This window comes from Coregonus lavaretus (genome assembly GCF_964263955.1).
Source record: "Coregonus lavaretus genome assembly, contig: HAP1_SCAFFOLD_1382, whole genome shotgun sequence".
Classification (NCBI taxonomy): domain Eukaryota; kingdom Metazoa; phylum Chordata; class Actinopteri; order Salmoniformes; family Salmonidae; genus Coregonus; species Coregonus lavaretus.
In genome coordinates, this window is record NW_028162732.1 from 2,124 (window position 1) to 30,123 (window position 28,000).

The following is a 28,000-nucleotide window of genomic DNA, read 5'->3' on the forward strand; positions in this document are numbered from 1 at the left end:
CCCTCCCTCGAGCTGTCAGTTGACAGTGCAACACCGAGCCGAAAGCATCGTAGGAAAGAACACAGATTTGATCAACCGTAGATTTTAGATTGATCCTCTTTGGTACTGTCATATTTCGAGGCTGACCAACGAACGCGTAGGAGGGAGAAAAACCAAAAGGACTGAATAGCTATTTTAGCGAGCTAGCTTAGCTAGCAAGCTAACGACCGTTAGCTTTGGGCAGTGCTGCCACTACTCTGCTAAAGCTAACGTTAGCTAAGGTAGGAGTGTGCAGTACCAGTAGGCAGGCGATCTGCGATGGCATTTTAGTGTGGTTGGTTGTAAAAATTATTAGTGAGGCTGCATGAACATTTGTATTTTATTTGACCATTGCGGTGCTAGCTACGCTTTTGCTTCCTAAATGTTTTGCCTGGATGCGTTCAGTCAGTTGGGTGTTTAGCCAGTAAGCAATGCTAACGACGTCGGCTCAGTGAGGCTGTCGTGTCGGGGTTGAGGAGTTTGAGGAAGGAAGAGGTGACTTACGATGTTGGAGGGAAGTGTTGGGTTAACGAGTTAGTGGTGCGTTAGCTGACAGTGAAGGAAATAACGTTACTTTTTTACAATACATTATCAACGACCGTAGTTTCGTTAGCCAGCTAACTAAACGCTAAGGCAAATTGGAGTAGCTAGGTAATACTGTTGTTTTCGGATTGCTCGCTAGCTAAATGCAGAGTAAGGGTGATCATTGAGAGGCTACTCTCCCAGCTCCATAAATAACTGTCACTGAGTGATATCCAGACGATTTCACATTACTAAAGATGGCTACAGCGAGCAGCATTGCCGCATCTATTGCGAGCAAGACGAAGACGAAGAAGAAACACTTCGTGGCTCAAAAAGTGAAGCTGTTCCGAGCCAGTGACCCTCTGCTCAGCGTCCTTATGTGGGGAGTCAACCATTCGGTAAGTCGGTCCATTGGGGTTGGTTGGTGGTGGTGGTCAAATCGATGTTTCATGACCCTGTAACGTTACTACTAACTTAAAACTAAAGCTCAGCTACCTAACAATAGTGTCATCTATGTGTCAGAATGTGGTTGACTTGACATACTAGAGACTGCTAGGTGCAAATCAGGGATGACGGCTAGCAGTGGTTATCGTCCTGTCGATGCAAATCAGCATCTGGTCACACCAGGCTTGATTTTGAATTCAAATGTAGTTGTTTTTCAATAGAGCTTTGGCAGAAATGCAATACTAACTAGGTAGCTAAGTGGGCTTTCTCATGGTGTTGGGGTAGATTGTCAGCCATATCATGTGTAATTTCTCCAACTGCATGTATTAAGACATACCACACTGCCTGGGGTAAATGTGAATTGCTGATAGAACAGTTATCATAATATTAGCCTATACTGCGCTCTCGATGTGACACTAAGTAGCTTAGCCTCTGTGTTTTTCAGTTATTTTACTGTGTGTGTGTAGGATATGCTCTCTGAGCTCCCAGGGTCCAGTGTCATGAGAGAGCAGATATTCCCATGTCAGAGAGCTTATCATCGCTCTCAGTCCCTTCCTCACTCTGTCATTCACTGTACACAGAAGGAAGGCTGAGTCAGAGCCATGTAGCTTAACATAGGCTCACTGTCCCCATGTTTCATGACATAACATACTAATTAGCATTTTTACTAGAATGTTGTGATTGTTTTGGATAGAACATTGAAGTTCTAAACCTCAAATGGAGTTTGCTGAATTCTTTAGCATACGTCTGTGGAAGAGTGGCTATGCAAAGAATGAATGATCACCATATTCTGGGTATGTCAGCATTAGATTATCTCTGCAATGCTACACTGGCTGTTTAGAAGAAGTGACGTTTTTACTCACTGAATGCCATGTAAACATAAACTGAGTGGTTTTAAATAAAGAGCAGAGGTTATTTTGTAGATGGACCTGAAATGATTACCCCAGCCTAGCCAACAGAGTAAACCAGAGATTACTTTAAACAGAAAAGAAGCCCAAGAATAAACCTTGGCTGTGTTACTGTAAAGGCGTCCGCATGCTTCCCAGCCAAAACAGTTTGGTAGAGTTCGTGCATATATTATAATTACATTTTGTGACATTTCTGTTCGTTTTGGCTTCGGTTAGTTTTTTTCCCCGGCTGTTCGGACACACAAAAATGGTTCTAGAGGCAAGCCGAAGTTTGGCGCCGAAGTCTACGCCCCTTCATCGGTGATTGGTCAACAGTAGGGATTCTTCAATAAAGTCTTTGTTGTCATTCAACGAGAGACGAATCATCTTCTTTTTTAATTGAAAGATACTGCACCAAATATCTTAGTTAGATGTAAATATGCACGACTAAGATCTCTTCGGCAAAAACGTCAAAATTAATGACAGATTTCTTAAGTTATCTTAGATTAATTCTGACTAGCAGCACTGCTTCTTGACACACTGCTTGCTTAACCCGAAAGCCAGCCGCACCAATTTGACAGAGGAAACACCGTACAGCTGTGATGAGTGTGATTAGAAGGAGTCAGGCGCAGAAGGGTAAATCACCGAATACAGAGTTTATTCTGTCGTACACAGTTGCGCTGGAGAGCGACAACAAAATACAGGCACAGGGGAACAATCTAACCCGGCAATACAAGGTACGAGTAGCTCCACCGAGCTACACTCAACTCACATAAAACAATCACCCACAAGGACAAGGGGGCAGAGGGAACACTTATACACAGACTAATGAGGGAATAAGAACCAGGTGTGTGTAATTGACAAGACAAGACAAATGGAATAATGAGATATGGAGCGGCAGTGGCTAGTAAGCCGGTGATGACGAACGTCGAAGCCTGCCCGAACAAGGAGGGGAGGCAGCCTCGGCGGAAGTCGTGACAGTACCCCTCCCTTGACGCGCAGCTCCAGCAGCGCGCCGACCTCTGCCTCGGGGACGGCCAGGAGGACGTGGAGCAGGGCGAGCCGGATGGCAACGGTGGAAATCCCGCAACAGGGAGGGATCGAGGATATCCCTCACCGGGACCCAGCACCGTTCCTCCGGACCAGACCCCTCCCACTCCACGAGGTACTGAAGGCCCCCCACCCGACGCCTCGAATCCAGGATGGAACGGACAGAGTACGTCAGGGCCCCCTCGATGTCCAGAGGAGGTGGAGGGACCTCCCGCACCTCAGACTCCTGGAGCGGACTAGCCACCACCGGCCTGAGGAGAGACATATGAAACTAGGGGTTAATACGGTAATCAGGGGGAAGTAATAACCTATAGGTGACCTCGTTGATTCTCCTCAAGACTTTGAACGGCCCCACAAACCGCAGGCTCAGCTTCCGGCAGGGCAGGCGGAGGGGCAGATTCCGGGTCGAGAGCCAGACCCGATCCCCCGGTACGAAGACCGGGGCCTCACTGTGGTGGCGGTCAGCGTTGGCCTTCTGACGACGCACGGCGCGTTGGAGGTGAACGTGGGCAGCGTCCCACGTCTCCTCCGCGCGCTGAAACCAGTCACCCACCGCAGGAGCCTTGGTCTGGCTCTGGTGCCACAGTGCCAGAACCAGTTGGTAACCTAAAACACATTGGAATGGTGTTAGGTTAGTAGAAGAGTGGTGGAGAGAGTTCTGGGCATATTCTGCCCATGGCAAGAACACCGACCACTCCCCCGGCCGGACCTGGCAGTAGGATCGCAGGAACCTACCCACATCCTGATTTACCCGTTCCACCTGCCCATTAGACTCTGGGTGGAACCCAGAGGTCAGGCTGACTGAGACCCCCAGACGTTCCATAAATGCCTTCCAGACCTTGGATGTGAACTGTGGACCTCGGTCAGACACTATATCCTCTGGTACCCCGTAGTGCCGGAAGACATGTGTAAACAGGGCCTCCGCATTTTGCAGAGCCGTGGGAAGACCGGGCAGAGGAAGGAGGCGGCAGGCCTTGGAAAAGCGGTCTACAACGACCAGGATGGTGGTGTTACCTTGGGAGAGGGGAAGATCAGTCAGGAAATCAACACTTAGGTGAGACCATGGTCATTGTGGAACTGGTAAAGGTTGTAACTTACCTGCTGGGAGGTGCCTAGGTGCCTTACTCTGGGCGCACACCGAGCAGGAGGAGACATACACCCTCACGTCCTTAGCCAAGGTAGGCCACCAGTACCTTCCGGTCAGGCAGCGCACTGTACGACCGATACCTGGGTGACCAGAGGAGGGTGACGTGTGTGCCCAGTAGATCAGACGATCACGGATAAGAGCAGGCACGTACCGCAGCCCAGCTGGACACTGAGGTGGAGATGGATCTGTGCGTAATGCCTGCTCTATATCCGCGTCCATTGCCCATACTACCGGCGCCACAATGCAGGAGGTAGGGCGTGTGGGGGTGTTGTCTCTGGGCCTCTCCTCTGTGTCATACAGCCGTGACAATGCGTCTGCCTTCACGTTCTTCGTAACCGGGATGTATGACAGTGTAAAATCGAACCGGGTGAAGAATAGGGCCCACCTGGCCTGGCGAGGATTCAGCCTCCTCGCTGCCCGGATGTACTCCAGGTTATGGTGGTCCGTCCAGATGAGGAAAGGGTGTTTCGCCTCTTCGAGCCAATGCCTCCACATGGTCAAGGCTCGGACAACAGCCAACAGCTCCTGATCACCAACGTCGTAGTTCTGCTCCGCCGGGCTGAGCTTCTTAGAGAATAAGGTACAGGGGCGGAGCTTGGGTGGCGTGCCCGAGTGTTGAGACAGGACAGCGCCTATCCCTACCTCGGATGCATCCACCTCCACTACGAACGGTAGTAATGGATCGGGGTGGGCCAGTACCGGGGCTGAGGTGAACAGACCCCGTAGTTTGCTGAAGGCCAGGTCAGCCTCAGCTGACCAGCGGAGCCGGGTCGGCCCACCCTTCAACAGGGATGTAATGGGAGCTGCGACCTTGCCAAAGCACCGAATAAACCTCTGATAGTAGTTGGCGAAGCCAAGGAAGCGCTGCACTTCCTTAACCGTGGTTGGAGTCGGGCAATTACGTATCTCCACACCTGAGGTGGTAATGCGGTATCCGAGGAAGGAGACGGACTGCTGGAAAAACATACACTTCTCTGCCTTAGCATAAAGGTCATTTTTCAACAGTCGGGCCCGCACTTTGCGAACCAGGGACACAGGCTCGGCGCGCGTAGCGGAATACACCAGAATGTCATCGATGTAGACCACTACACCGCGACCAAGCATGTCCCGAAACACCTCGTTCACAAAGGACTGGAAGATGATGAAGCATTCATCAAACCGTAGGGCATCACCAGGTATTCATAATGCCCCGTGGTTGTGCTGAATGCTGTCTTCCACTCATCCCCCTCTCAGATACGCACCAGGTTGTACGCACTCCTGAGGTCTAATTTGGTGAAGAAGCGCGCCCCATGCATTGACTCGATCACTGACGGAATGAGGGGGAGAGGATAACTAAATCTGATTGTCTCCTTGTTCAGTGGTCGATAATCAATGCAAGGGGCGCAGACCGCCGTCTTTCTTCTTCGCAAAGAATAAACTCATGGAGGCGGGTGAAGTGGAGGGACGTATATACCCATGGCGCAGGGACTCGGTGATGTATGTTTCCATAGCCGCTGTTTTAGCCTGCGACGGGGTACACATGACTCATGGGAGGTACAGCGTCTACCCGGAGGTTTATCGCACAATCCCCCGCCCCTTGAGCTGGTAACTTGGTAGCCTGCGTTTTTGAAAACGTGTGCGCCAAATCGAGTAATTAGGGCGGGGGGGCGAATGCGCACGGTGGAGGTACTGTCTGGACTTTCCACCGTGGTTGCACCAACGGAAACACCTAGACACCTACCCTGACACACTCGCGACCACGCCGTGAGAACCCTCTGCGGCCATGAGAAGGTGGGGTTGTGGAGTGCTAACCAAGGGATACCTAATACCACAGGGAAAGCAGGGGACAATGAGTCTCCTGGGTAATCATGGTGACTGGTGCAGTAACTTCCTGAACGAACCCAGACCCTAATGATCGACTATCAAGTGCTCTGATGGGGAGTGGAATGGATAGGGGAACCAATGAAATGCCTAGACGGCATGAGAATGCCCTGTCCATAAAGTTCCCAGCTGCGCTTGAATCGACTAGCGCCTTTTACTGGGGAACTACCATGTGATCGGGAAAGTAGATGGGTAGGGTACCGTGCGCAGCAGAGGGCTCTGAACGAGTGTGGGTGTTCGATACCTGGGGTGATGCGAGAGTGCCCTGCCTGCCGCCTCCAGACCCAAAAGAGCGTTGACAACGTGTGGTGTACTGTCCCTTCGTGCCACTAGAGTGGCACTGTCGCTGTCGTCCTCCGCTCTCTCGGATGGCGGCTCCACCCAGTTCCATCAGCTCGGGATCCGAGTCGGCCGGGGTGGGAACGGGCAGACCCCATCCAGGACGTCCTCTGGCTGCCAGCAGGTTGTCCAACCGGATGGCCATGTCCACCAGTTGCGTGAAGGACAACATGGTGTCCCGGCAGGCTAGCTCCTGTCGGACATCCTCCCGCAGATGGCACCGGAAATGGTCGATAAGGGCCCGCTCGTTCCACCCGGACCCCGCTGCAAGAGTCCGAAACTCCAAAGCGAAGTCCTCCTCTTGACCTTCGGGCGGGTGATCGAAGACAGCCCGAAAGAGGCGAGCAAACTCCCCGTAGTTCTCCAACGCGGCTCCTCCTTCGTTCCAAACCGAGTTGGCCCACTCCAGGGCTTTCCCAGAGAGGCAGGAAACGAGGGCGGACACCTTTTCCCGCTCCGATTGGGGCCGGCCTGATGCTGGAGAAGTAGAGCTCCAGTTGGAGGAGGAATCCTTGGCAGAGAGCCGCCGTCCCGTCAAACTCCCGTGGTCGGGATATCTGGATCCCTCCGGGTGCTGGGGTGTGGGTGGCTGGATCCAGTTGGCCAGCTGCTCTCGACATATCGGGTCCTCTCCTCTCCAGGCGTTGGACGACTTGAAGAACCCAATCCATCGCTTCCCCCAAGCTGGCCAGCATCGTGGAATGCTCCTGGACCCGTGCCACGACCCAGGCATTCGCTCCTCTCCCGCTGACTCCATAGTGGGTGGGTGATTCTGTGATGAGTGTGATTAGAAGGAGTCAGGCACAGGAGGGTAAATCACTGAATACAGAGTTTATTCCGTCGTACACAGTTGCGCTGAAATACAGGCACAGGGGAACAATCTACCCCGGCAATACAAGGTACGGGTAGCTCCAACAAAATACAGGCACAGGGGAACAATACCCCAACAATACAAGGAGTCGCTAGAGCGCGATGGGACAAGGACATCCCAGCCGGCCAAACCCTCCCCTAATCCAGACGACGCTGGGCCAATTGTGCGCCGCCTCATGGGTCTCCCGGTCGCAGCCGGCTGCGACACAGCCCGGGATCGAACCCGGATCTGTAGGGACGCCTCTAGCACTGCGATGCAGTGCCTTAGACCGCTGCGCCCCTCGGGAGGCCCCAAACAAATTTATTTTAAGGGAGTATGCGAGCACACTCCTTCAGTTCGGCTAGCCGATTTCGTCTAGGCACCAGGCGAACTGAAGCATGCTGACGCCTTAATAGTGAAGTGTTGGCCAGACACAGTGGTGTTCTCTATCTCTGTAGTGGTCTATGTGGTGGTCCTCTACTGTTCCAGACAGACTGATGTTGAGCCCCCCCACCCCCACCCCCTCAGTGTGGGTTCTCCCTCATTCACGTTGCATCAGAGGCTGGTCAGCCCAGCTCAAAGTTCTACATTAAAACAGTCTCTTTAGGTGCAGGGTTACTAGTGTGAATGAGAAGAGGGGACACACACACACACTCTTATGGAAAGAGCCTTGATTGTGCTGTGCTCTCCACTGCACAGGGCCTAAGGGCAATTACATGGTAACAGAATTATGCTGAGACTCAGATTTTAACCCTTTAAAATGTATACCAAACTAAAAACATTGATTTAAAAGTTTAACCACCCATAGAACCTATGCACAAGGACTACTTTGAACAGTTTCCACAGAACATTTTACAAAAACACATTTACAGGAAGAACTGTGCAGATACAACATTTGGTAACCGTTAGTCTGTTACCAAACTTTTCATCTGTATAGTTTTTCCAGTTAATATTTTATTTTATTTACTGTGTAAATTGTTCAAAGTAGTAATTGTGTATAGAGTTGTATGGTTTGTTAAAATTGGAAAAAAATGTTTTTTGTTTTGCATACATTTTTAAGTGAAAAATCGGTGTTTCAGCATAATTCCGTTACTGTGGAATTGCCCCTAACTAATCTCGGTGTTAAGCCAGGGAGGGGAACCAAGGGAGGTTACACAATAAATGTGTCACGACCACAACAGCCTAGCCTAGATGGTATTCTATCCAAGTGGTAGTTTACTACACCAGGCTTGTGTGACGTCGTGACCACATCTGGGATCGGAATACTTATATTAGCTCCCAGAGAGAGCTAATGCCCTAGGCTTTAGCTCAGTGGGCTAATGTGGTCCACTTTAGTCACACAGACCGTATCTGGGTTGGATTCCCGGCCAGTGTGGCATAGCCTACATGTTCAAACTTCTCTTTTTGCATTGCCTGACAGGGTGACGGATAGCCGTGTTTTATGCCTGAAGCTGCTTGCTTTACAGTTTCACTCGTCATGGTCACAACGACTTTCTCTTGCTTGCAGACTTGCAACAAGCTCTAAATTGGTCATTTGGTGTGGGCGATAGTTAGAAATAGATAGAAAGCCTGCTGATTGTGTTTGAGCTGCTGGTAATGCCCCAGGTTTGAGTAGGGGTCAGATGTAATGTCTGCTAGCGACGGAACACTGGAATGGAATGGGGAGAGTGGTAGGCCTGACAATGTGGTCCACCAGTAGAACTGTGCAGAGGCAAGACACACACACACACACACACACACACACCGAGGCAGGCAACAAAACAGAACCCTTATCTCCTGAGGGACACATGAATCAAACCCATCCACTCACTAGCACTTCATGGAAACTCACCAGCTCACTGCATTCCTGCAGCTCTAGCATCATGGGAAACCAGTGACAGAGCTAGACAACTCAACTGTTAGTCACTAGACGGCCATGGTAGAGAGGACAGAGAGATGTCACTAGATTACCATGTTAGAGAGCTTTTCTTGATTTGCAGCAGCACATCTACTGTAGTCGTTTGAGCACAAATTGTATTTGTGATTTTAAAGCGCTAGCCGCCTCTGTGCCTCGGTCCTTCCAGCTATGTGATTGGTGGTAGTGCATGAGTGACAGCAGCTAGACCTCTCTGTCTATAATCCTTCATCTCCCTAACTCAGTCTGACAGCCAAAGCCTCACAGAGGCCTTGAGGATATAGGACTTAGCTTAGAGAGAGACACTCTGACAGTTGACATGTACCTCAGCCGTACAGCGGTCCAGCAACATCCCAGGCAAGGACCTGTAGTGCTTCATCCATGGACAGGAGTTTGAGAAATACTGCTATCTAGAATGTCTGTACAAGTCTCTGGTGAATCATGGGCACATTGTAGACATTGTAGACATGTACTATTTCAGTGATTCATTTCAGTGATGATTTGATGTGTAGTAGCATTATACATTATAAATCAGTGAAATACTCTAGGGGAATGTACAGTCAGTCAGTAACCAATCAGACGAAGTGAGAGTCGATAACCACCAGTAGTTTAATTAACGTAATCAAAGTAATTCTCGGTCTCATATATTCCCAATTCTATTTTCTCTGAACCTGATTGGTCCCTCGTAGTAAGAGTGAAGCTATCTGATGCTTCATTCTTGTTCTTTTCTGCCCCTCCTGATCTTTGTCCTTGCCAACTTCCATCCCTCTTTCCTTTCTTCTCTCATGCTCTCTCTCTGCTCCCCCCTCTCCCCTCTCCCCAGTCCCCTCTCTTTCTCCTCCTCTCCTCCCCCCGTCCCCCGTCCCTCTCTCCCCCCTCTCTCTGAGCCAGTGACTATGTCTGGGTCTGTGTGTTGCGTAAGAGGCTGTTCCTATTAATAGCCACAGGAGTGACCTGCAGCTAATATGTGGTGAATATGGGTGAAGAACAGAATAGATGGGATCGCACAAAGTACCTGCAGTCCCCGGGGACCAGACAAGCACATCCACTGTGTGTGCGTGCGTGCATGTGATCTCTCAGACACGCTTGTGCAGCATTCATATGGCTGTAGCTTGCCATAGAACAGAAGGAAATATTACGCGTTATGTCTGAGGAGACGATGACATTGCATGACATTGATGTAAACTGAATATAGCTTAAAGCGGCAATCAGCAGTTGAAACAATAACAAAGCGTTCTCCCCACCTATGTTTTGGTAAGAAGCTGAGGGATGGGGATGGAGAAATGTAACCTTTTGAACTAAGCTCATGAGGCATTTATAAGTTTTATATTCTTCAAGAATCAATGGGTACATGCATATAATTGATTTAAGTCCAAAAATGGACGTAGCAACTGCTGATTGCCACTTTAAGCCACCAACAGTAGATGTTGAAACTGCAGCACACGTGTGCTCTCGTTGCATGGCTATCAATGTGTGTACAGTAGGCCCTACGAGAAGAGAAGCGAATAGAGTGCATGCGTATGTGTATGTTACCTATCATAGCTTGGCCCTGGTGGTGTGTGCTCATTAACCCTCTGCTGTGGAGGGGAAACAAGGGAGTAATGAGAGAGAAGGTGTTTTAATAAGAAAGGGTTCCTTCCTTATAGCCTCACAGGATTAGCCTAGCTAGCATTTAGCTTAGTTTAGCTGGCAGGACCCTCATACTCCCCTAGCCAATACAGAGACCATTCCCCTCACTCGCATGATATCAGCCAGGAACAAATAAAACAGATGTATTCTACTGCTAACATGATTTATACCTCTACTTGAGTAATCTAGTCAAACACAGAGTGATAAGAGCAGGGCAGGTTCCTTATATTCAAGTTGTTTACATTGTGATAAACAGGTCATGTTGAATGACGATTATCATTTCTATAGGGCCTATGCTGTCTACAGCCTGTGATAATGAATAGGCTAATGTACAGTAGAGAGAGGTAGTGGTCCCATTGTTTAAAAGCCAACCAGGCCCCCTGGTTTCTATACAGTTATAATCTGTGACCTTGAAAGCCTCATTACCTTGGCTACTCCCTAAACATGTCTGGTGATTTGACCATTCAAGTTTCTCTGCACGTGACATTTTAGCCACACGTCTGGCTTCCCACACACTCAAAGAAATCGTACCACCAACAAAGCTTTAAAGTTAGACTCAGTCATATGACATCATCATAGACTGCGAGGCCAGGGTTTTTTCTGGATCAAAAAGGGGCCTAGGTGGTGGGCGTGGCAGGGAGAGCGGTTGGCACGGCTGAATTTTAGAGAGAATTTTAGAAGTCCCCCATCTTGACGGTGTAGAGAAATGTTTGCATTTTAAACACTTAGGCGGCCCGCCCAAGCCTTTTCTATGCAGAAAAAAACCTTGTAATTTGAATCTGCCATAACCTATTCCCCCCACCCCGTTCCAAACCATGACAATATATTAGTGTCACAAAGGGCTCTGGTTTCCTTTAAAAGTACAGTAGGCAGGGATATATAAACAGGGAACAGACCATGAAATGGTGTGTTAGTGTGGTGTGTATATCTTATGTAACTGAGGGTGTAATTAGTATCATAGTGTGAAATTGGTCCTGATTAGCTTTATTGGAGGCAGAGTCAGTCAGAGAGAATTAGGCTACTCCCCCATGAAAAGGCTACAGACTACTCTCAAATTGCATAAAATAAACTATACATGGAAACTGACAAAGAACACAGCTGACACTACAAGGGACAAGGACACCAAGGAGCACAGCTATCAACATACAGCCTTCCTAAAGAGAAAGGTCTTCAGGCCCGTTTCAAAGGAGCCCAGAGTCTGTGGTGCCTTCAGGTAGGGCTGGCGATATAGCCTAAAAATCAGATCTACATTTTTTTCAAACTTATGGGCCGATTTCAAGATATCTAAAAAAATAAATAAAATAATACACTGCATTTCAAATAGTCAGCAATAATCCTAATGAATTCAGGGCTTGTGAACTTATACCTAGGTTAAACGTAAACCTTCCACAACCATAAGACCCAGATGGGTTGGGTTAAATGCGGAAGACACATTTCACTTTAATGCATTGTTGTACAACTGACTAGATATCCTCCTTTCCTTTTCACTAGACATTTAATTATTTAATCAAAATAGTTCAACCTGCTTTTTTGCAATAGTCACTGATCTGGCTTTCAAGTCTGTCTATGAAAATGCCATTTTTTTGTTACAAATTTAACCAGAACCATGCATAATGGTAGCCTGGTGGTTAAGAGTGTTGGGTCAATAAACTAAAAGTTGCTGTTTTGAATCCCCGAGCCAACTAGGTAAAAAAGCTGTTGATGTGCCCTTGAGCAAGGCACTTAACCCTAATTGCTCCTGTAAGTTGCTCTGGATATGAGCATCTGCTACATAACAAATACAAAATAAAAACATGATGCACATTCACTATTAATGACTAACTTCTTGTGACAGGCATTTGGCTAAAGAAAATGAACACAGGTCTCATATAAACATTCTCTCAAGCACAAGCCCACGTGCTAGTGAGTAGCCAGCTAATCTGTATATTTCAAGTTTAGCCAACTTTGATATTTTTGCTAGCTAACAAGGCAGAACAGTTGAATTGTTATGAACACACCGTTCTGTCCGTCTTCAACTGTTTGAACAGCATGCTAGCCTGTCCACTTTGTTCAGATGTTGAAATCAAGTGGCCTACCTTATTTCTCAGAATGAGAATGAGTTGCCAATTCCTTATATAATTGTGTTTTATGCTTATTGCACGTTTATATAACACAGACTAGACAGCTAGTATAACAGCCTTTGGCTAAAATGCTGCTAGTGGTACTTAGTACCGCAATGCCGCACGCAACGAACTGAGCATTCATTTGCCAGAATCAGTGTTCATTGATACTTTCGTTTTAGTGGTGTCATTAGAAATGTTAACTTTTCCTCTATTACGGTAGCATAATGTCTCAATATGTTTCGGTGTCCATATGACCAATTCTGTTGGACCAAACCTCAAATGCAAATAGCGAGTTGAAACCGCACGTCAGAGAGGAAGACGTGATCTCTCATCTTTGTTGTTGTGAGGGGCTTTGTGTGTGTGTGTGTGTGTGTGAGTGAACCAGAGAAAGAGGGGAAACGTGCGGTTTCACTCTGGCAAAAATAAGCCCAATGTGTTTTTATGGGCTTATTTTGGACCTTGTCACCTGGCTTCCTGCCTTTGGGAGAAAGACTCCCATTGTTAGGGCAGAGACGTGCTTCTCGTCATTATATCCAGATCTCTGGTGTAAATGGGAAGGTGCACAGAAGGAGCAAAGGAGACGAGACCAAAAAGACAACAAGTGGACATAAACGTTCATATAAAAATAAAAACGTGATTCTTGCGATACAGGCATTTGGAATATCGTGCAAAAACATTAATTTGCATGAATTCGATATATCGCCCAGCCCTACCTTCAGGTGGTCCGGCAGGGCATTCCAGACGCTGGGGGCAGTCGAGCTGAAAGCCCATTTCCCCAAGCAGCCGAGCTTGTTTCTGGGGGCGTGGAGAAGCAGGCTGTCGCTTGACTTGAGGGTGCGGGTGGGTTATGGGGGTTGGGAGACCGATAATTTAATTCTACATTACACGCAATGATGCGGGTTTCTCTTCACATGATGACTGAAATGAGACTACCAGGCTGAATTGTTAACCATCACAAGGACCGGGTTGCCTGTCTTCTTTGAGATGTTACTGTTGGGGTGCAGAAGACGTGAGGGAGTGAGACAGATTGAACAGGGTTTACCCTATTTGTTTTATCACATCACACTATTTTGTTCCAAGACACACAGTGGTGGAAATATTGCTAACTAGCCTAACTGTGCATTCTGCACCCTTTCATGTGATAGGCCAGATTTGTACACAATTGCACCTGTGAAATGTGCTGGATCTCGATGTGCGTAATATGACCACTATCCTGAACAGGTGTCATCCGGTTTAGAGCAGTATATCTCTGTCAGTGCTGCTAGGAGAGATTACATACCAGCTACACTTACTAAATCTATCCCCTTTATAGTCAAACAAACATTAAATCAGTCACTAAGCGGTAAGCACCAACTGCTAGAGTAGGCCTATGTACTGTGACTGTACCATAGTAATGTCTAGCCTGTCCCATAGTACTGCTCTGTTTGAGTATAGACTGGTTGTACTTGTTATATCTTCCATACATGTAACAACTGGTTATCTTGACTTAAGTACCAGTGATCTGTCAGCAGGTGCACCAGCCAGCGCTGTTTCTGTCAGTCAGTCAGAGCTGTGTGTCTGTCTGTCAGTCAGAGAGTTGTGTGTCTGTCAGTCAGAGAGTTGTGTGTCTGTCAGTCAGAGAGGGTGTTATGAGAAATTAGGCTCCCTGTGCTGAGTTCCTCTCCCACTTCCTGTCCACTGGGGCCACGGAGCGCACTCACTCTGCTCCGAGGCGGAAACCCCAAACTCCGTCACCAAGGCGACGAAGAACAGGAAATGGCACTGTGAAAGTTGGCCAGGCTGAGATAGACAGAGGGAGATAGACGCGCTGCAGAGAGATAAGAGTCATCATCAGAGGAGGAGATTAAACACAACATAAACATGAGAGCTGCACTCTGCATCACTCAGTTTCACTCCGAGGTGATAAGAACAGGCCAAGGAACACAGTGACTAGAATATATAGGATGCGTCCCAAACGGCACCCTATTCCCTTTATAGTGCACTACTTCTGGGCCCTGGTCTAAAGTAGTGCACTATAATGGGAATAGGGTGCCATTTGGAACACATCCATAGACCGGTCAGGGTATTCGAAACCTAGAGGTCCGGGGAATGCTGTTTTATGTGGTTCTCTTCATTCTGGGCTAAATCCTGCCTGCCTGACTGAACAGATGAATGCAACATGATATAATTAGACAGAGAGACTAGTAATCCTGCTTCCTTCAGGGGAGATGTTTGTATTCTGTCACTGTCAGCCCCCAGAATACATTGCTGCTGCTGCCTGCCTCCTGAAGGTTGGCCCTGTGCCACTCCTCTGTCTCTGTGTGCGTGTGCGGGAGGGGGGGGTGGACTGACTACTTTCACAGAGGTCATGTCGCTCATCTCCCCTCCGATGATAAGAGAGAGCCTCACCTGCTTTGCATGTGTATCTGATCAGTTACAGGCATGAGAATGGAAGTGGAGGTGTGTGTCTAGGGGCATTGTCTTCTCTCCTGCCTCTGTACTGTGTGTGAAATAGAGCTTTGTGATGTGGGGACGTCTCCTTCTGATGTACACAGGATGCATCGGTCTCTCTGGGTGACGTTGTTGCCTGGCACCCTACATCACTGACAGTCTCTCTGGGTGACGTTGTTGCCTGGCACCCCACATCACTGACAGTCTCTCTGGGTGACGTTGTTACCTGGCACCCCACAGTCTCTCTCTCCTTAACATCTATCAAGTTCCTGCCCCCTCCTGAAGTCCACTAGCTTCCTTTCCTTGTCTCCTTTCCTCCTGGACCAAGCTGCAGTCTCGCTCTCTTTCGGATGTTATTACACCTGAATTGGTCTAGAGGAGGAGTAGAGTCCTGCTGAGACCATATTCTACACCGTCTGTTGTGTGGATCCTTCAGCATTAGGCGAGAGATGCAGGCATCAATCCCACATGACAGGGGCATATTGGCCCACTACCTATTAAAACAGGATGATATGATAAGATGATATCGATACTTTTCCACTATATTGGATTGCAACATAAACGTTTAGCTATGGTACATTTTTTAATCAAGTTCTTACAGAAATGACAGAATATAACGGAATTGCGCTGAGACTCAGATTTTTCACTTATAATGTATGCCCACGTTTGTCCACGTTGTCCAAAAACTCTGTTGAATATCTGCTCCGAATTCAGATTCAAAGATATCCGCGGAAATAATGGGGTGTCAGCTATGTTTTGATTTGATTTGACACTGAATTTAGAAAAAATATTTTTGGGTTATTGACCTACAGTAAATGAAGTGGAATTTCATTATTGGTCCCTGATCTGTACTACACAGAAATTAGGGCTGACCCCATTTAGTCGACTGGTCGATTGTTTGGTCGATAGGCTGTTGGTCGACCAAGATTTCTTTAGTCGAGCAGTAGCCTCCCGAGTGGGGCAGTGGTCTAAGGCACTGCATCGCAGTGCTAGCTGTGCCACTAGAGATCCTGGTTCGAATCCAGGCTCTGTCGTAGCCGGCCGCGACCGGGAGACCCATGGGGCAGCGCACAATTGGCCCAGCGTCGTCCAGGGTAGGGGAGGGAATGGCCGGCAGGGGATGTAGCTCAGTTCGTAGGGCATGGCGTTTGCAACGCCAGGGTTGTGGGTTCGATTCCCACGGGGGGTATGGGAAAAAAAATAATTATACATGTATGCACTAACTGTAAGTCGCTCTGGATAAGAGCGTCTGCTAAATGACTAAAAATGTAAATGTAAAAAATATATATATATGTATGTGTATATATATATGTATATACACAGTACCAGTCAAAAGTTTGGACACACCTACTCATTCAAGGGTTTTTCTTCATTTTTACTATTTTCTACATTGTAGAATAATAGTGAACACATCAAAACTATGAAATAACACATTTGGAATCATGTAGTAACCAAAAAAGTGTTCACAAATCAAATATATTTTAGATTCTTCAAATAGCCACCCTTTGCCTTGATGACAGCTTTGCACACTCTTGGCATTTCGTTTTTTTTTTTTATATATATATAAATTAGCAAACATTTCTAAAAACCTGTTTTTGCTTTGTCATTATGGGGTATTGTGTGTACAGTGATGAGGAAAAATTTGTTTTTAATCGATTTTAAAATAAGGCTGTAACATAACAAAATGTGGAAAAAGTGAAGGGGTCTGAATACTTTCCTAAGGCACTGTAGGTATGTTTTAGTGAGAAAGAGTTGGGATCAGATACAACTATGTTTACCCACCCCCAAAAAGTAATATTTATGAGCAATTTTGTTTTACATTTGATGGGGTTGGGCAAAGGCTGAGATTGGGGTTGAGAGTTACCCTTTAAGACTTTTTCTGCTAGAGGTTTTTTCTAAGACCCCTTTTCCATCTGTTCGACCAGAAATCGAATGTTTTGGGTGGAAAAATGTATATATGCCTTAATTTCTCGAAAAGATTGACTCTTTGCTTTCATTTGACACCCAATTTGACATGCTCCTATGAACTTCACTTGTTGGTGCACATGGGTCCTTTTACATGGAAATGATCCTCTCCTTGGGTAATTGTAAAACCATGATGTGTCATTGGCCCTGGTCTCATTATGTTTGTAACAGACCTATAAGACTGGAGTGGCAGCTATAATAAGTAGTTAATAAAACCATAGACTGTGGACCTGAACAGCGCCTCAGCATGACACGCGCAGAGTGACACACAAACACTCACACAGACAGCTAGAAACTGAGTATGACAATCTGTCTCCAGCCCCATCCCTCAATCTGTGTGAGTCACGGCAGCTCTGAAGATCCATGCTGTCTGGAGGCTATCTTGACTACAACCCTGTTCCTGCCTGCCTCCTCCTCCGCACACACTCTCTGTCCCATGTGTTGGATTCAAAAACCTTGTTTCACATTTCTTGCAGTAGATGAAATACAGAATGTCTAGTCACGGTTGTTGGCAGCAATAGATGGGCTGTTAGTCTTCAGGCATTTAGTACTGGGCTGGAACAAAAGCCTGCACAACCAGGAATGAGGGTCACTGAGCTAAAGAGACTGATGAAGGGGGTTTGATGAGTATGGAGGTCTGAGGTCCTGTATGCTCATCTTGAATAAAAAAACAAGCCTCTGGACTTGACTAACATTAGTTAAATCTGATGGGAGTTTTATGTTTAGTCATTACTCTACAATAAGACAATATGCTCTCTCTCTCTCTCTCTCTCTCTCTCTCTCTCTCTCTCTCTCTCTCTCTCTCTCTCTCGACAATATTCTCTCTCTCTCTCTCTCTCTCTCTCTCTCTCTCTCTCGACAATATTCTCTCTCTCTCTCTCTCTCTCTCTCTCTCTCTCTCTCTCTCTCTCTCTCTCTCTCTCAGATCAATGAGTTGAGCCATGTTCAGATCCCTATCATGCTGATGCCTGATGACTTCAAGGCCTATTCCAAGATCAAGGTGGACAATCACCTCTTCAACAAGTAAGTGTACACACACACACACTAATTTAATTGCTCTGATGTTAAATGTCTACTACCACAATAACAGCTTGTACTCAGTGTTGTGACTCTATGTTTTGGTGTGTGTGTAGGGAGAACATGCCGAGCCATTTCAAGTTTAAGGAGTACTGTCCTCTGGTGTTCCGCAACCTTAGAGAACGGTTTGGCATCGACGACCAAGATTTCCAGGTACACACATGCAGAAGCAGACTGAACAGCTCTCTTCTCCTCTCGCCCCCTCTCTCTCTCTGTTCTCTTCCTAATCTTGCAAGATTTATTTCATGGTTATCGCCAAGTTTCTCTTTCTCTCTCTGTCTGTCTCTCTCTCTCTCTCTCTCTGTCTGTCTGTCTGTGTCTGTGTCTGTGTCTGTGTCTGTGTGTGTTCCCAGGGTAGAGTGTGTGCTCTGTGTTGGCATTAGGGAGGTCAATGTTTTCTGGTCCTCTGAAGCTGTCTCTCATGTTTATATTACGGTGGAGGGAGAAGGAGTGGGCTGAGGGTAGGAACAAGCACACATGGAGGGGGTTACAGAGAGGACTGGGGTAGGTTACTCTGGAGGGCATCAGCTGTGTGCTGGGGGGCACGAGGTGGTAGGAGGGTGGCACACACCCAGGGGAAGGAGGGGTGTCTGTCCACACACAGTGGCTGGGCTGTTGGAGGGTGTGGGAGAGGGATAACAGGGCCTTAGAGGCCTGCCTGACTACAGCTGTCTCTGACAATCACACACAATCCCACTCTCTCTCTTTCTCTGTCTATCTCTCTCTCCACAATTTCTCCCTTTCTCGTTCACATTCTCTCTATAGATTCAAAAGAAGTTTCAGATTTTTATAGACATTTGTGATTCACTGTTCTCTCTCTGTGTAGAACTCCCTGACCCGTGCGGCTCCGTTGAACAGTGATTCTCAGGGTCGGAGCGGCGCTCGCTTCCACACCTCCAATGACAAACGCTATGTCATCAAAACCATCACCAGTGAGGATGTGGCCGAGATGCACAACATCCTCAAGAAGTACCACCAGGTACACACACACACCTCAAGAAGTACCACCAGGTACACACACACCTCAAGAAGTACCACCAGGTACACACACACCTCAAGAAGTACCACCAGGTACACACACACCTCAAGAAGTACCACCAGGTACACACACACCTCAAGAAGTACCACCAGGTACACACACACCTCAAGAAGTACCACCAGGTACACACACACCTCAAGAAGTACCACCAGGTACACACACACCTCAAGAAGTACCACCAGGTACACACACACCTCAAGAAGTACCACCAGGTACACACACACCTCAAGAAGTACCACCAGGTACACACACACCTCAAGAAGTACCACCAGGTACACACACCTCAAGAAGTACCACCAGGTACACACACACCTCAAGAAGTACCACCAGGTACACACACACCTCAAGAAGTACCACCAGGTACACACACACACCTCAAGAAGTACCACCAGGTACACACACACCTCAAGAAGTACCACCAGGTGCACACACACCTCAAGAAGTACCACCAGGTACACACACACCTCAAGAAGTACCACCAGGTACACACACACCTCAAGAAGTACCAAAGTGAGTCTTAATCCAACTCTCCTCTAATTCTTCTATTTCTCTAGTTCATAGTGGAGTGTCATGGCAACACGCTGCTGCCTCAGTTCCTGGGGATGTACCGCCTCACGGTGGACGGAGACGAGACCTACATGATCGTCACCAGGAACGTCTTCTCCCACCGCCTCTCCGTCTACAAAAAATATGACCTCAAGGTAGGTGGGGAGGAAGGTAGGTGGGGAGGGAGGGAGGGAGGGAGGGGGGGAGGGGGGAGAGATAGTTGTAGACTTTTATAAGGAAAAAGGAATGTCTGACATCTTTCTGTCTGTCAGGGCTCCACTGTGGCCAGGGAGGCCAGCGACAAGGAGAAGGTACAGTAATTTACACACACACACACAAAGTACAGACACACAAAACAACCAGACCTATACATGGTGTGTTTTAATGTATTGATATAGACACTGATTATGTAGTTTGATTCTGATTCCTGGCCACTTCCTGTCCTATAAAAGCCATGTGGAGGAACCGAGGGTGCGAGGGAGGGAGCGAGCTGTGTGTTAACACCTGGTCCTTTAAACCAACATAGCTTCTGTCCATTACCTACCTGCCCTTCCTTCTGTCATCATCAACTACATGGCTCAACTTCTACTGAGCTGGTTTGCTTTGGTTTTTGGGGTGGGGGTGGGGGTGGGGGGGTAGTTCAAGCCATCCATCCTCTTCTGTTAAGACCCCTGCCCATTATACTCCCCATACTCTTGCACGCTCTCTGTGTCTTCAGTTTGCTCCATCAGTTTACTACTGCTACAGCAGTTCCAGTGCTTCCCCTGCTTGCTGTCTGTGTGTGAGAGACTGAGGTGTGTGTGTGTGCGTGCCAAATGCTTTGTTCTTTGTCTTCTAGAGAGTGAATGTTTTTTGTGTGTGTGCGTTTACATTCCTGGATTATTTGATCAGATGCTGTTTGTTGTATGAGGCAGTTTTCTGGTAATGAGAGCAGACTTTCTCTGAGAGTGAATGAGTGATTCAGCCCAGAGCCATACATTCTAAATATATATCTGTGATTCAGCCAATGGTAGTTGTACAAACAGAACACAGGCTTTGGGATTCTGCAACCTTCCCTGTTGGCAGGAATCTTCTTTGCGGCATACTGTTTTTGGACGTTGTGTTTAGTGTGGGTGTGCGTGTGTGCGTGTGTGTGTATGTGTGTGTGTCTGAGTAGCCAGGTCATCATTTGACCCTGAAAGGCCGGATCTTTCCTCTAGCGACTGTAGAAGCTTGGCCGGGTGGAACACCAGAACCAGCGGGGCGTTGTAACTTCGGGGAACCCCTCAGTCTAAATATATCTGACAAAGAGAATAAGGACTTAAATGGAAGTACAGAAGCCGTTGATCACACACTCTGTACTACACAGTAAGCTCTACTCTCTTCTCTCAGCTTGGTGTGTGAAAATGTGTGACTATTACAAAATGCCAGTAGTTATTGCTGACAGATCAGCGATAACGGACTAGCCAAGATGTGGAAGGACTTCAATTGTTCATTTTCCAACCACGACAGCCGCAGTACTACTACGATAAGTACCTTCTGCTGCTTCTACTACTGCTGCCTCTGCTTTGACCACATTTGCAGCATTCACAGGCCTTCAAGTTGTGTACTGTTTTGTCTTAAAAGTTTGACATACAGTGTACACACACACACACACATTGTATGCTCACAGAAATCTGTAAACGGGCATGCCATGGCCACCCACCATCACTGTTCAATTACATGACTGAATAAAACACCTTCTCACATTGAGTGTAGTCGTGTGTATGTTCGGGCGTGACTACATGCATTATCATGTTTAATCTTTAATGGCAGACTGGCTTTAGAAATGCACATTTTCTGCATTTTCAGGTTAGGTTGATTTAATTGGTTAGTTGGTTAAGAGTTGTGACTGAGATGTGTCCATTGCTGTGTATTCATAAATACTGGAGGGGTGAATGGAGGTACAGGGTATTTGGTGTGTGTTGAGCTACATGGTAGTTAGTATGTGTTAGGTGGTGTAATGTGTGTAACAGCGGTATGGTGTGTAGGGTTTCACACACAAACAACAAGCCCTCTTGACTGACTGCATGCCAACCCCCCCCCCCCCCTCTCTCTCTCTCTCTCGCATGTTCTCTGCATGGTCCTACATCTCTAGGCTTGTGTCTCCAACACCCCGACCAGCCCCACTCTGTGCTGCATGCTGTGGACTCACTTGTCCTACTGTCCTCACATGGAACCTGGATTTTTATTTTACATGAACATATTCATAGTTTACAGCCAGGGTGGGCAATGGAGCTGCGGTATGCACTGTGCAGGGTTTTGTTCCAGCCCAGCTCTTAACACACCTAATGCAAGTGATCTAATCACAGTCAATGTTTAGACCATGAATAGTGATGTGATTAGGAATCAGTTGTGTTAGTGCTGGGCTGGAACAAAAGCCTGCACTCCCAGCTGTCCCCCTGGGTCCAGAGATTTGTCATGGTACCTGTTTACCACTGTAGATCTCTGCTATCTAACGTTGTTGTTTCCTCTCCCTGGGCTCCTTGTGCCAGCTGGTAGTTGTTATTAACACTGTTAGCTACCGGCTGGCCCTCCCTACAGGCGACATGGCTTTTACCTGAGACAGTCTGTCTAAGCAGCAGTCTAAAAGAACACCTGAAATGCCACCCTAGCTGTTATAGCTCTTCCTTATGCGCACAAAACCGGAGGATATGCAGATTCTGTTTACATGAAATATAATATGCCACTTAGCAGATGCTTTTATCCAAAGTGATTTGCAGTACAGTGAGAGCATACAATTTAGTATGTGTATGTGATCCCTGCGGAAATTGAACCCGCAACCTTGGCTTTTCTAGCAGCACTTGCCAGGCTGTACGCTCTTTCAGAAGCTCTCTTCCCTTGCCTCGCTTGAAACAAAACTAATACAGTTTGTGTATTTCCTAAACACTTGCCTTTCCTTCCAACTTCCTTCCTTCCTTTCCCCGGCTCTCTCCTCTCATCCTCCTCCCTCCATCCCTCCCCCGCTCCCCTCTTCCAGCAGCCACGCCCTCCTGAGGATGCGCCCCCGCGGCCCAAATCTAACGTTCAGCAAAGGCTGCAAACGCTGCGGATCGCCACACGCTTTTACTGCGCCATGAAACACGTAAGAGACGTAAGGAACAAGGCCAGGCATGCTCAATCTATCTACCTATCAGATCAAATCATATTATAGAACCAAGGCCAGGCATGCTCAAGTTATCAGATCAATCGTATCTCATTTTATTTTCATAGCTTTTTTCAGATTCATGTCATGACGGATACAGGACAGGACACCTGCAATGGACTGGCATGTAGGAAACAGACAGACGGAACTGGCTTATTCTGGAACAGTTTTTCAAACTGCTGTTTTTGCCCCTTTTCCTTTATGGCTATTGACTCACAACCAATCACTTTCACTTCCTGTCCCTCTCACAAACACACACACACAGTGTGATGATGCTGTACCTCAGAGAGTGTGTGTCTGCTTCTGAAATAGCACCCTATTCCCCATATAGTGCACTACTTTTGACCAGGGCCCATCAGTCCCCCTGGCTAAAAGTAGTCCCCTTAATAGGGAATATGGTGCCATTTCAGATGCAGCCTGTGTGTAGTTGACCCAGATTCCCATTCAGTGTTGACGTGCAGGCAGAGAGAGACACGTGGCTGGTTGGAACAGCTGTTGTCTGAGCATGCCCAGAGCACAGCACCACTGGGCTGCAGCTGCTCACCACCAGGCCTGGCCTCTCCTCTCCTGTCCTTCCTGACTACTAATCACAATCCTGCAGTACTATCATCACACCAACCTGTTTCACTGACTGCTTTTGTTTTTATTTACCTGGAGGTTTGACTGTATATTTTTGATACTTCAGTTGGTGATCTGGTACAATTCTCCTGTTCTTTCTCCCCAAGCTGTGACAAATTCACTATTGAGCGACATCACTCACATCTGATGTGCCACAAACTTCCTGTAGCGCACTGTGATGATGATGATCAAAAAACTGCCTTCGGTCACCTGATTGAAGGCCATGTGCAATGACCCTTTGATCTCCCTCTTTCTTCTCTTGTTTTCTCCCTCTTTCTCTCTCATTCTCTCAACCCATCTTTATCTGTTTCTTTCTCTCTCTCCATCTCTCTCTCTCGTGGCTGTTTTCATCCAACTTCATCTATTCTGTTTTTTTATTTTATTTTTATTTTACCTTTATTTAACTAGGCAAGTCAGTTAAGAACAAATTCTTATTTACAATGATGGCCTACACCGGCCAAACCCGGACGATGCTGGGCCAATTGTGCGCCGCCCTATGGGACTCCCAATCACGGCCGGTTGTGATACAGCCTGGAATCTAACCAGGGGGTCTGTAGTGACGCCTCAAGCACTGAGATGCAGTGCAGTGCCTTAGACCGCTGCACCACTCGGGAGCCCGGGTGTTTGTTACTGCTACTCTACCATGTCAGCCCAGTCTACCTCTGAACCACAACCATTACGTACAGTACCTGATCTACTGCTTGTATGGGCTCCTCTATACTTTCTCTGAGAATAGAACTGATAATTGAGCGATTAGAGGGGTTGATCAGGAAGATGGGTGTTTGGGAAGAGATTGAGGATGCATAGAATGGGTGGCTGGATATCTGGAATGTATATTCTTTTCAGGATGCTGTCTGTAGCTGGTACTAGTGTCTACCTGCTGTTTGACTCTCCACATTATTACAACGTTCACCCATTTGAGTGTGCAAGGGTGCCTTGGCCATCGCAGCATTGTTTGTGGTCTTTGTGTTTGTTGCTATATGTGTGTGGGTTTGTGTGGCTGCTTTCCTCGTGCTGCCATAGAACTGCTTCTGTCAGCTCTCTGAGCAGTGCTGCTGCTGTAACCTAATTTCCTGCTCACTCCTTCCTCTCTGCCACAGAATAACGCCCACCCCCCCTCCCCCCGCAGACCACAGGCCACACATGGTACTGTAGCCAGATGGCTCAATGGAAATTCACAAGCCTCCATAGAGCTCACACTGTTTGTCTCGAACTGTTGTTATATGTGTCACAGACAAACATGATTCAGATCACTTTATTCAACGAGTCAGTTAGTTAGAGGATCATTTTAAAGAGTGTTCATTCTGACTCCTTTCTAATAATGTAAATAGTTATAAAGTCCAGGTGTGTCCTCTGCTGTCCTGACTGTTTGTCTGTCTGTGCGGGGCATCAGGCCAAGGAGCTGCCCACCTACAAGGACAACGACTTCATCAACGATGGACAGAAGATCTACATCGACGATGACAACAAGAAAATGTTCCTGGAGAAACTACGTAAAGACGTGGAGGTGTGTTTGTGGTTCTGTTATTTCTTCTGGTGTGAGGGAATGAATACTTGGGTTGGATTAATCCTGGTCTCACTCTAAAATGTTATTCTCCCCTTTTACTCTCTCCATTACTTTATTCTATGTCTCCTCCCTCTCTCCCTCTCTCTCTCCCTCCAGTTCCTGGCCCAGTTGAAGCTGATGGACTACAGTCTGCTGGTGGGGATCCATGACGTGGAGCGGGCTGAGCAGGAGGAGGTGGAGAGTGAGGACAACGAGGGGGACGATGAAGGGGAGAGTGATGGAGGGATTGGCACTCCCCCTGACTCCCCCAGTAACACCCTGGACAGCACCAAGCCCCTGTCCCCCGGGGAGTTTGACCCCACCATAGACGTCTATGCCATCAAGAGCAACGACAGTGAGTGGAGAGGGGGAAGGAGGGAGGAGGAGGAAAGGGATAGGAGGAGTGGTACAGGAGACTAAAAAGTAAAGGGTTCACTTCAAAACAGTGGGTCAGAAATACCAAATAGATGAGCAGTATGGTTATACCAAATAGATGAGCAGTATGGTTGTAGCCCTCTGGTAGGCTTCATTTTATATAATTAAGAAATAAGGCCAGAGGGGGTGTGGTATATGGCCAATATACCATTGCTAAGGGCTGTCACGGAGTGCCTGGATACAGCCCTTAGCCGTGGTATATTGGCCATATACAGTGGGGGGGGGGAAAGTATTTAGTCATCCACCAATTGTGCAAGTTCTCCCACTTAAAAAGATGAGAGAGGCCTGTAATTTTCATCATAGGTACACGTCAACTATGACAGACAAATTGAGAATTTTTTTCTCCAGAAAATCACATTGTAGGATTTTTAATGAATTTATTTGCAAATTATGGTGGAAAATAAGTATTTGGTCACCTACAAACAAGCAAGATTTCTGGCTCTCACAGACCTGTAACTTCTTCTTTAAGAGGCTCCTCTGTCCTCCACTCGTTACCTGTATTAATGGGACCTGTTTGAACTTGTTATCAGTATAAAAGACACCTGTCCACAACCTCAAACAGTCACACTCCAAACTCCACTATGGCCAAGACCAAAGAGCTGTCAAAGGACACCAGAAACAAAATTGTAGACCTGCACCAGGCTGGGAAGACTGAATCTGCAATAGGTAAGCAGCTTGGTTTGAAGAAATCAACTGTGGGAGCAATTATTAGGAAATGGAAGACATACAAGACCACTGATAATCTCCCTCGATCTGGGGCTCCGCGCAAGATCTCACCCCGTGGGGTCAAAGTGATCACAAGAACAGTGAGCAAAAATCCCAGAACCACACGGGGGGACCTAGTGAATGACCTGCAGAGAGCTGGGACCAAAGTAACAAAGCCTACCATCAGTAACACACTACGCCGCCAGGGACTCAAATCCTGCAGTGCCAGACGTGTCCCCCTGCTTAAGCCAGTACATGTCCAGGCCCGTCTGAAGTTTGCTAGAGTGCATTTGGATGATCCAGAAGAGGATTGGGAGAATGTCATATGGTCAGATGAAACCAAAATATAACTTTTAGGTAAAAACTCAACTCGTCGTGTTTGGAGGATAAAGAATGCGGAGTTGCATCCAAAGAACACCATACCTACTGTGAAGCATGGGGGTGGAAACATCATGCTTTGGGGCTGTTTTTCTGCAAAGGGACCAGGACGACTGATCCGTGTAAAGGAAAGAATGAATGGGGCCATGTATCGTGAGATTTTGAGTGAAAACATCACTGCTCTAGAGGAGATCTGCATGGAGGAATGGGCCAAAATACCAGCAACAGTGTGTGAAAACCTTGTGAAGACTTACAGAAAACGTTTGACCTGTGTCATTGCCAACAAAGGGTATATAACAAAGTATTGAGAAACTTTTGTTATTGACCAAATACTTATTTTCCACCATAATTTGCAAATAAATTCATTAAAAATCCTACAATGTGATTTTCTGGATTTTTTTTCCTCATTTTGTCTGTCATAGTTGACGTGTACCTATGATGAAAATTACAGGCCTCTCTCATCTTTTTAAGTGGGAGAACTTGCACAATTGGTGGCTGACTAAATACTTTTTCCCCCCACTGTATCACAAACCCCTGAAGTGCCTTATTGCTATTATAAACTAGTTACCAACATAATTAGAGCAGTAAAAATACATGTTTTGTCATATTGGGGTATACGGTCTGATATATCACGGCTGTCAGCCAATCAGCCTTCAGGGCTTGAACCACCCAGTTTATAATATAGGGATAATCCTGTGTGTCTGTGTCCAGGTGCTCCTAGGAAGGAGGTGTACTTCATGGCGGTCATTGACATTCTGCAGCATTACGATGCCAAGAAGAAGGCTGCTCATGCTGCCAAGACCGTCAAACACGGGGTATGTATGTGTGTGAGGTCGGATGCCTACGCCTCCGTTGGTGTGAATGTTGTGTGTTTGGGTTTCTTCCCTTGACTCACTGTCTTCCACCGTGTGTGTGTCTCCCCCTGCAGGCGGGAGCTGAGATCTCCACGGTGAACCCAGAGCAGTACTCCAAGAGGTTCTACGACTTTATCACCACCATTCTCTCATAGCCCCCAGGGGAAGGGGGGGAGGAGGACTTAGGGAGAGGAGATATGGAGGAAAACAAGTGGAGAGAGGAGAGAAGGGATGGGTGGGGGTATCACTCTCTTTCTCTCCGTCAGCAGGGGTGTCCCTCTCAGCAGCTAAAACCATCATTCGTTTACATTCATCTTCTCATCTGTTGATTTGATCTCTGTTACATTGAACAGGAGAACAGGTGTTCTAGGTTCTAGTCAGTACTTTTTTATTAACTTGTTTTGTTTACTTTGGGAATGTTTTTTTTTACTGCCTCTTAACACCATTTCCTCACCCTGCATTGTTGTTGTTTTTGTTTGTTGTTTGTTCTGCATTCCCCGTT

General features: G+C 47.2%; 1 protein-coding gene across 1 annotated transcript; it reads left to right on the top strand.

Annotated features, from left to right (window-relative positions):
* On the top strand, positions 1-28,000 carry LOC311118946 (phosphatidylinositol 5-phosphate 4-kinase type-2 alpha). The gene is made up of 10 exons (XM_084193695.1): positions 1-938; positions 18,063-18,160; positions 18,271-18,367; positions 19,041-19,193; positions 19,808-19,954; positions 20,072-20,110; positions 24,974-25,087; positions 25,244-25,481; positions 27,356-27,459; positions 27,573-28,000. The coding sequence occupies exons 1-10, from the start codon at positions 798-800 to the stop codon at positions 27,651-27,653; spliced, it is 1,212 nt and encodes a 403-aa protein (XP_084049821.1). The 5' UTR covers positions 1-797; the 3' UTR covers positions 27,654-28,000.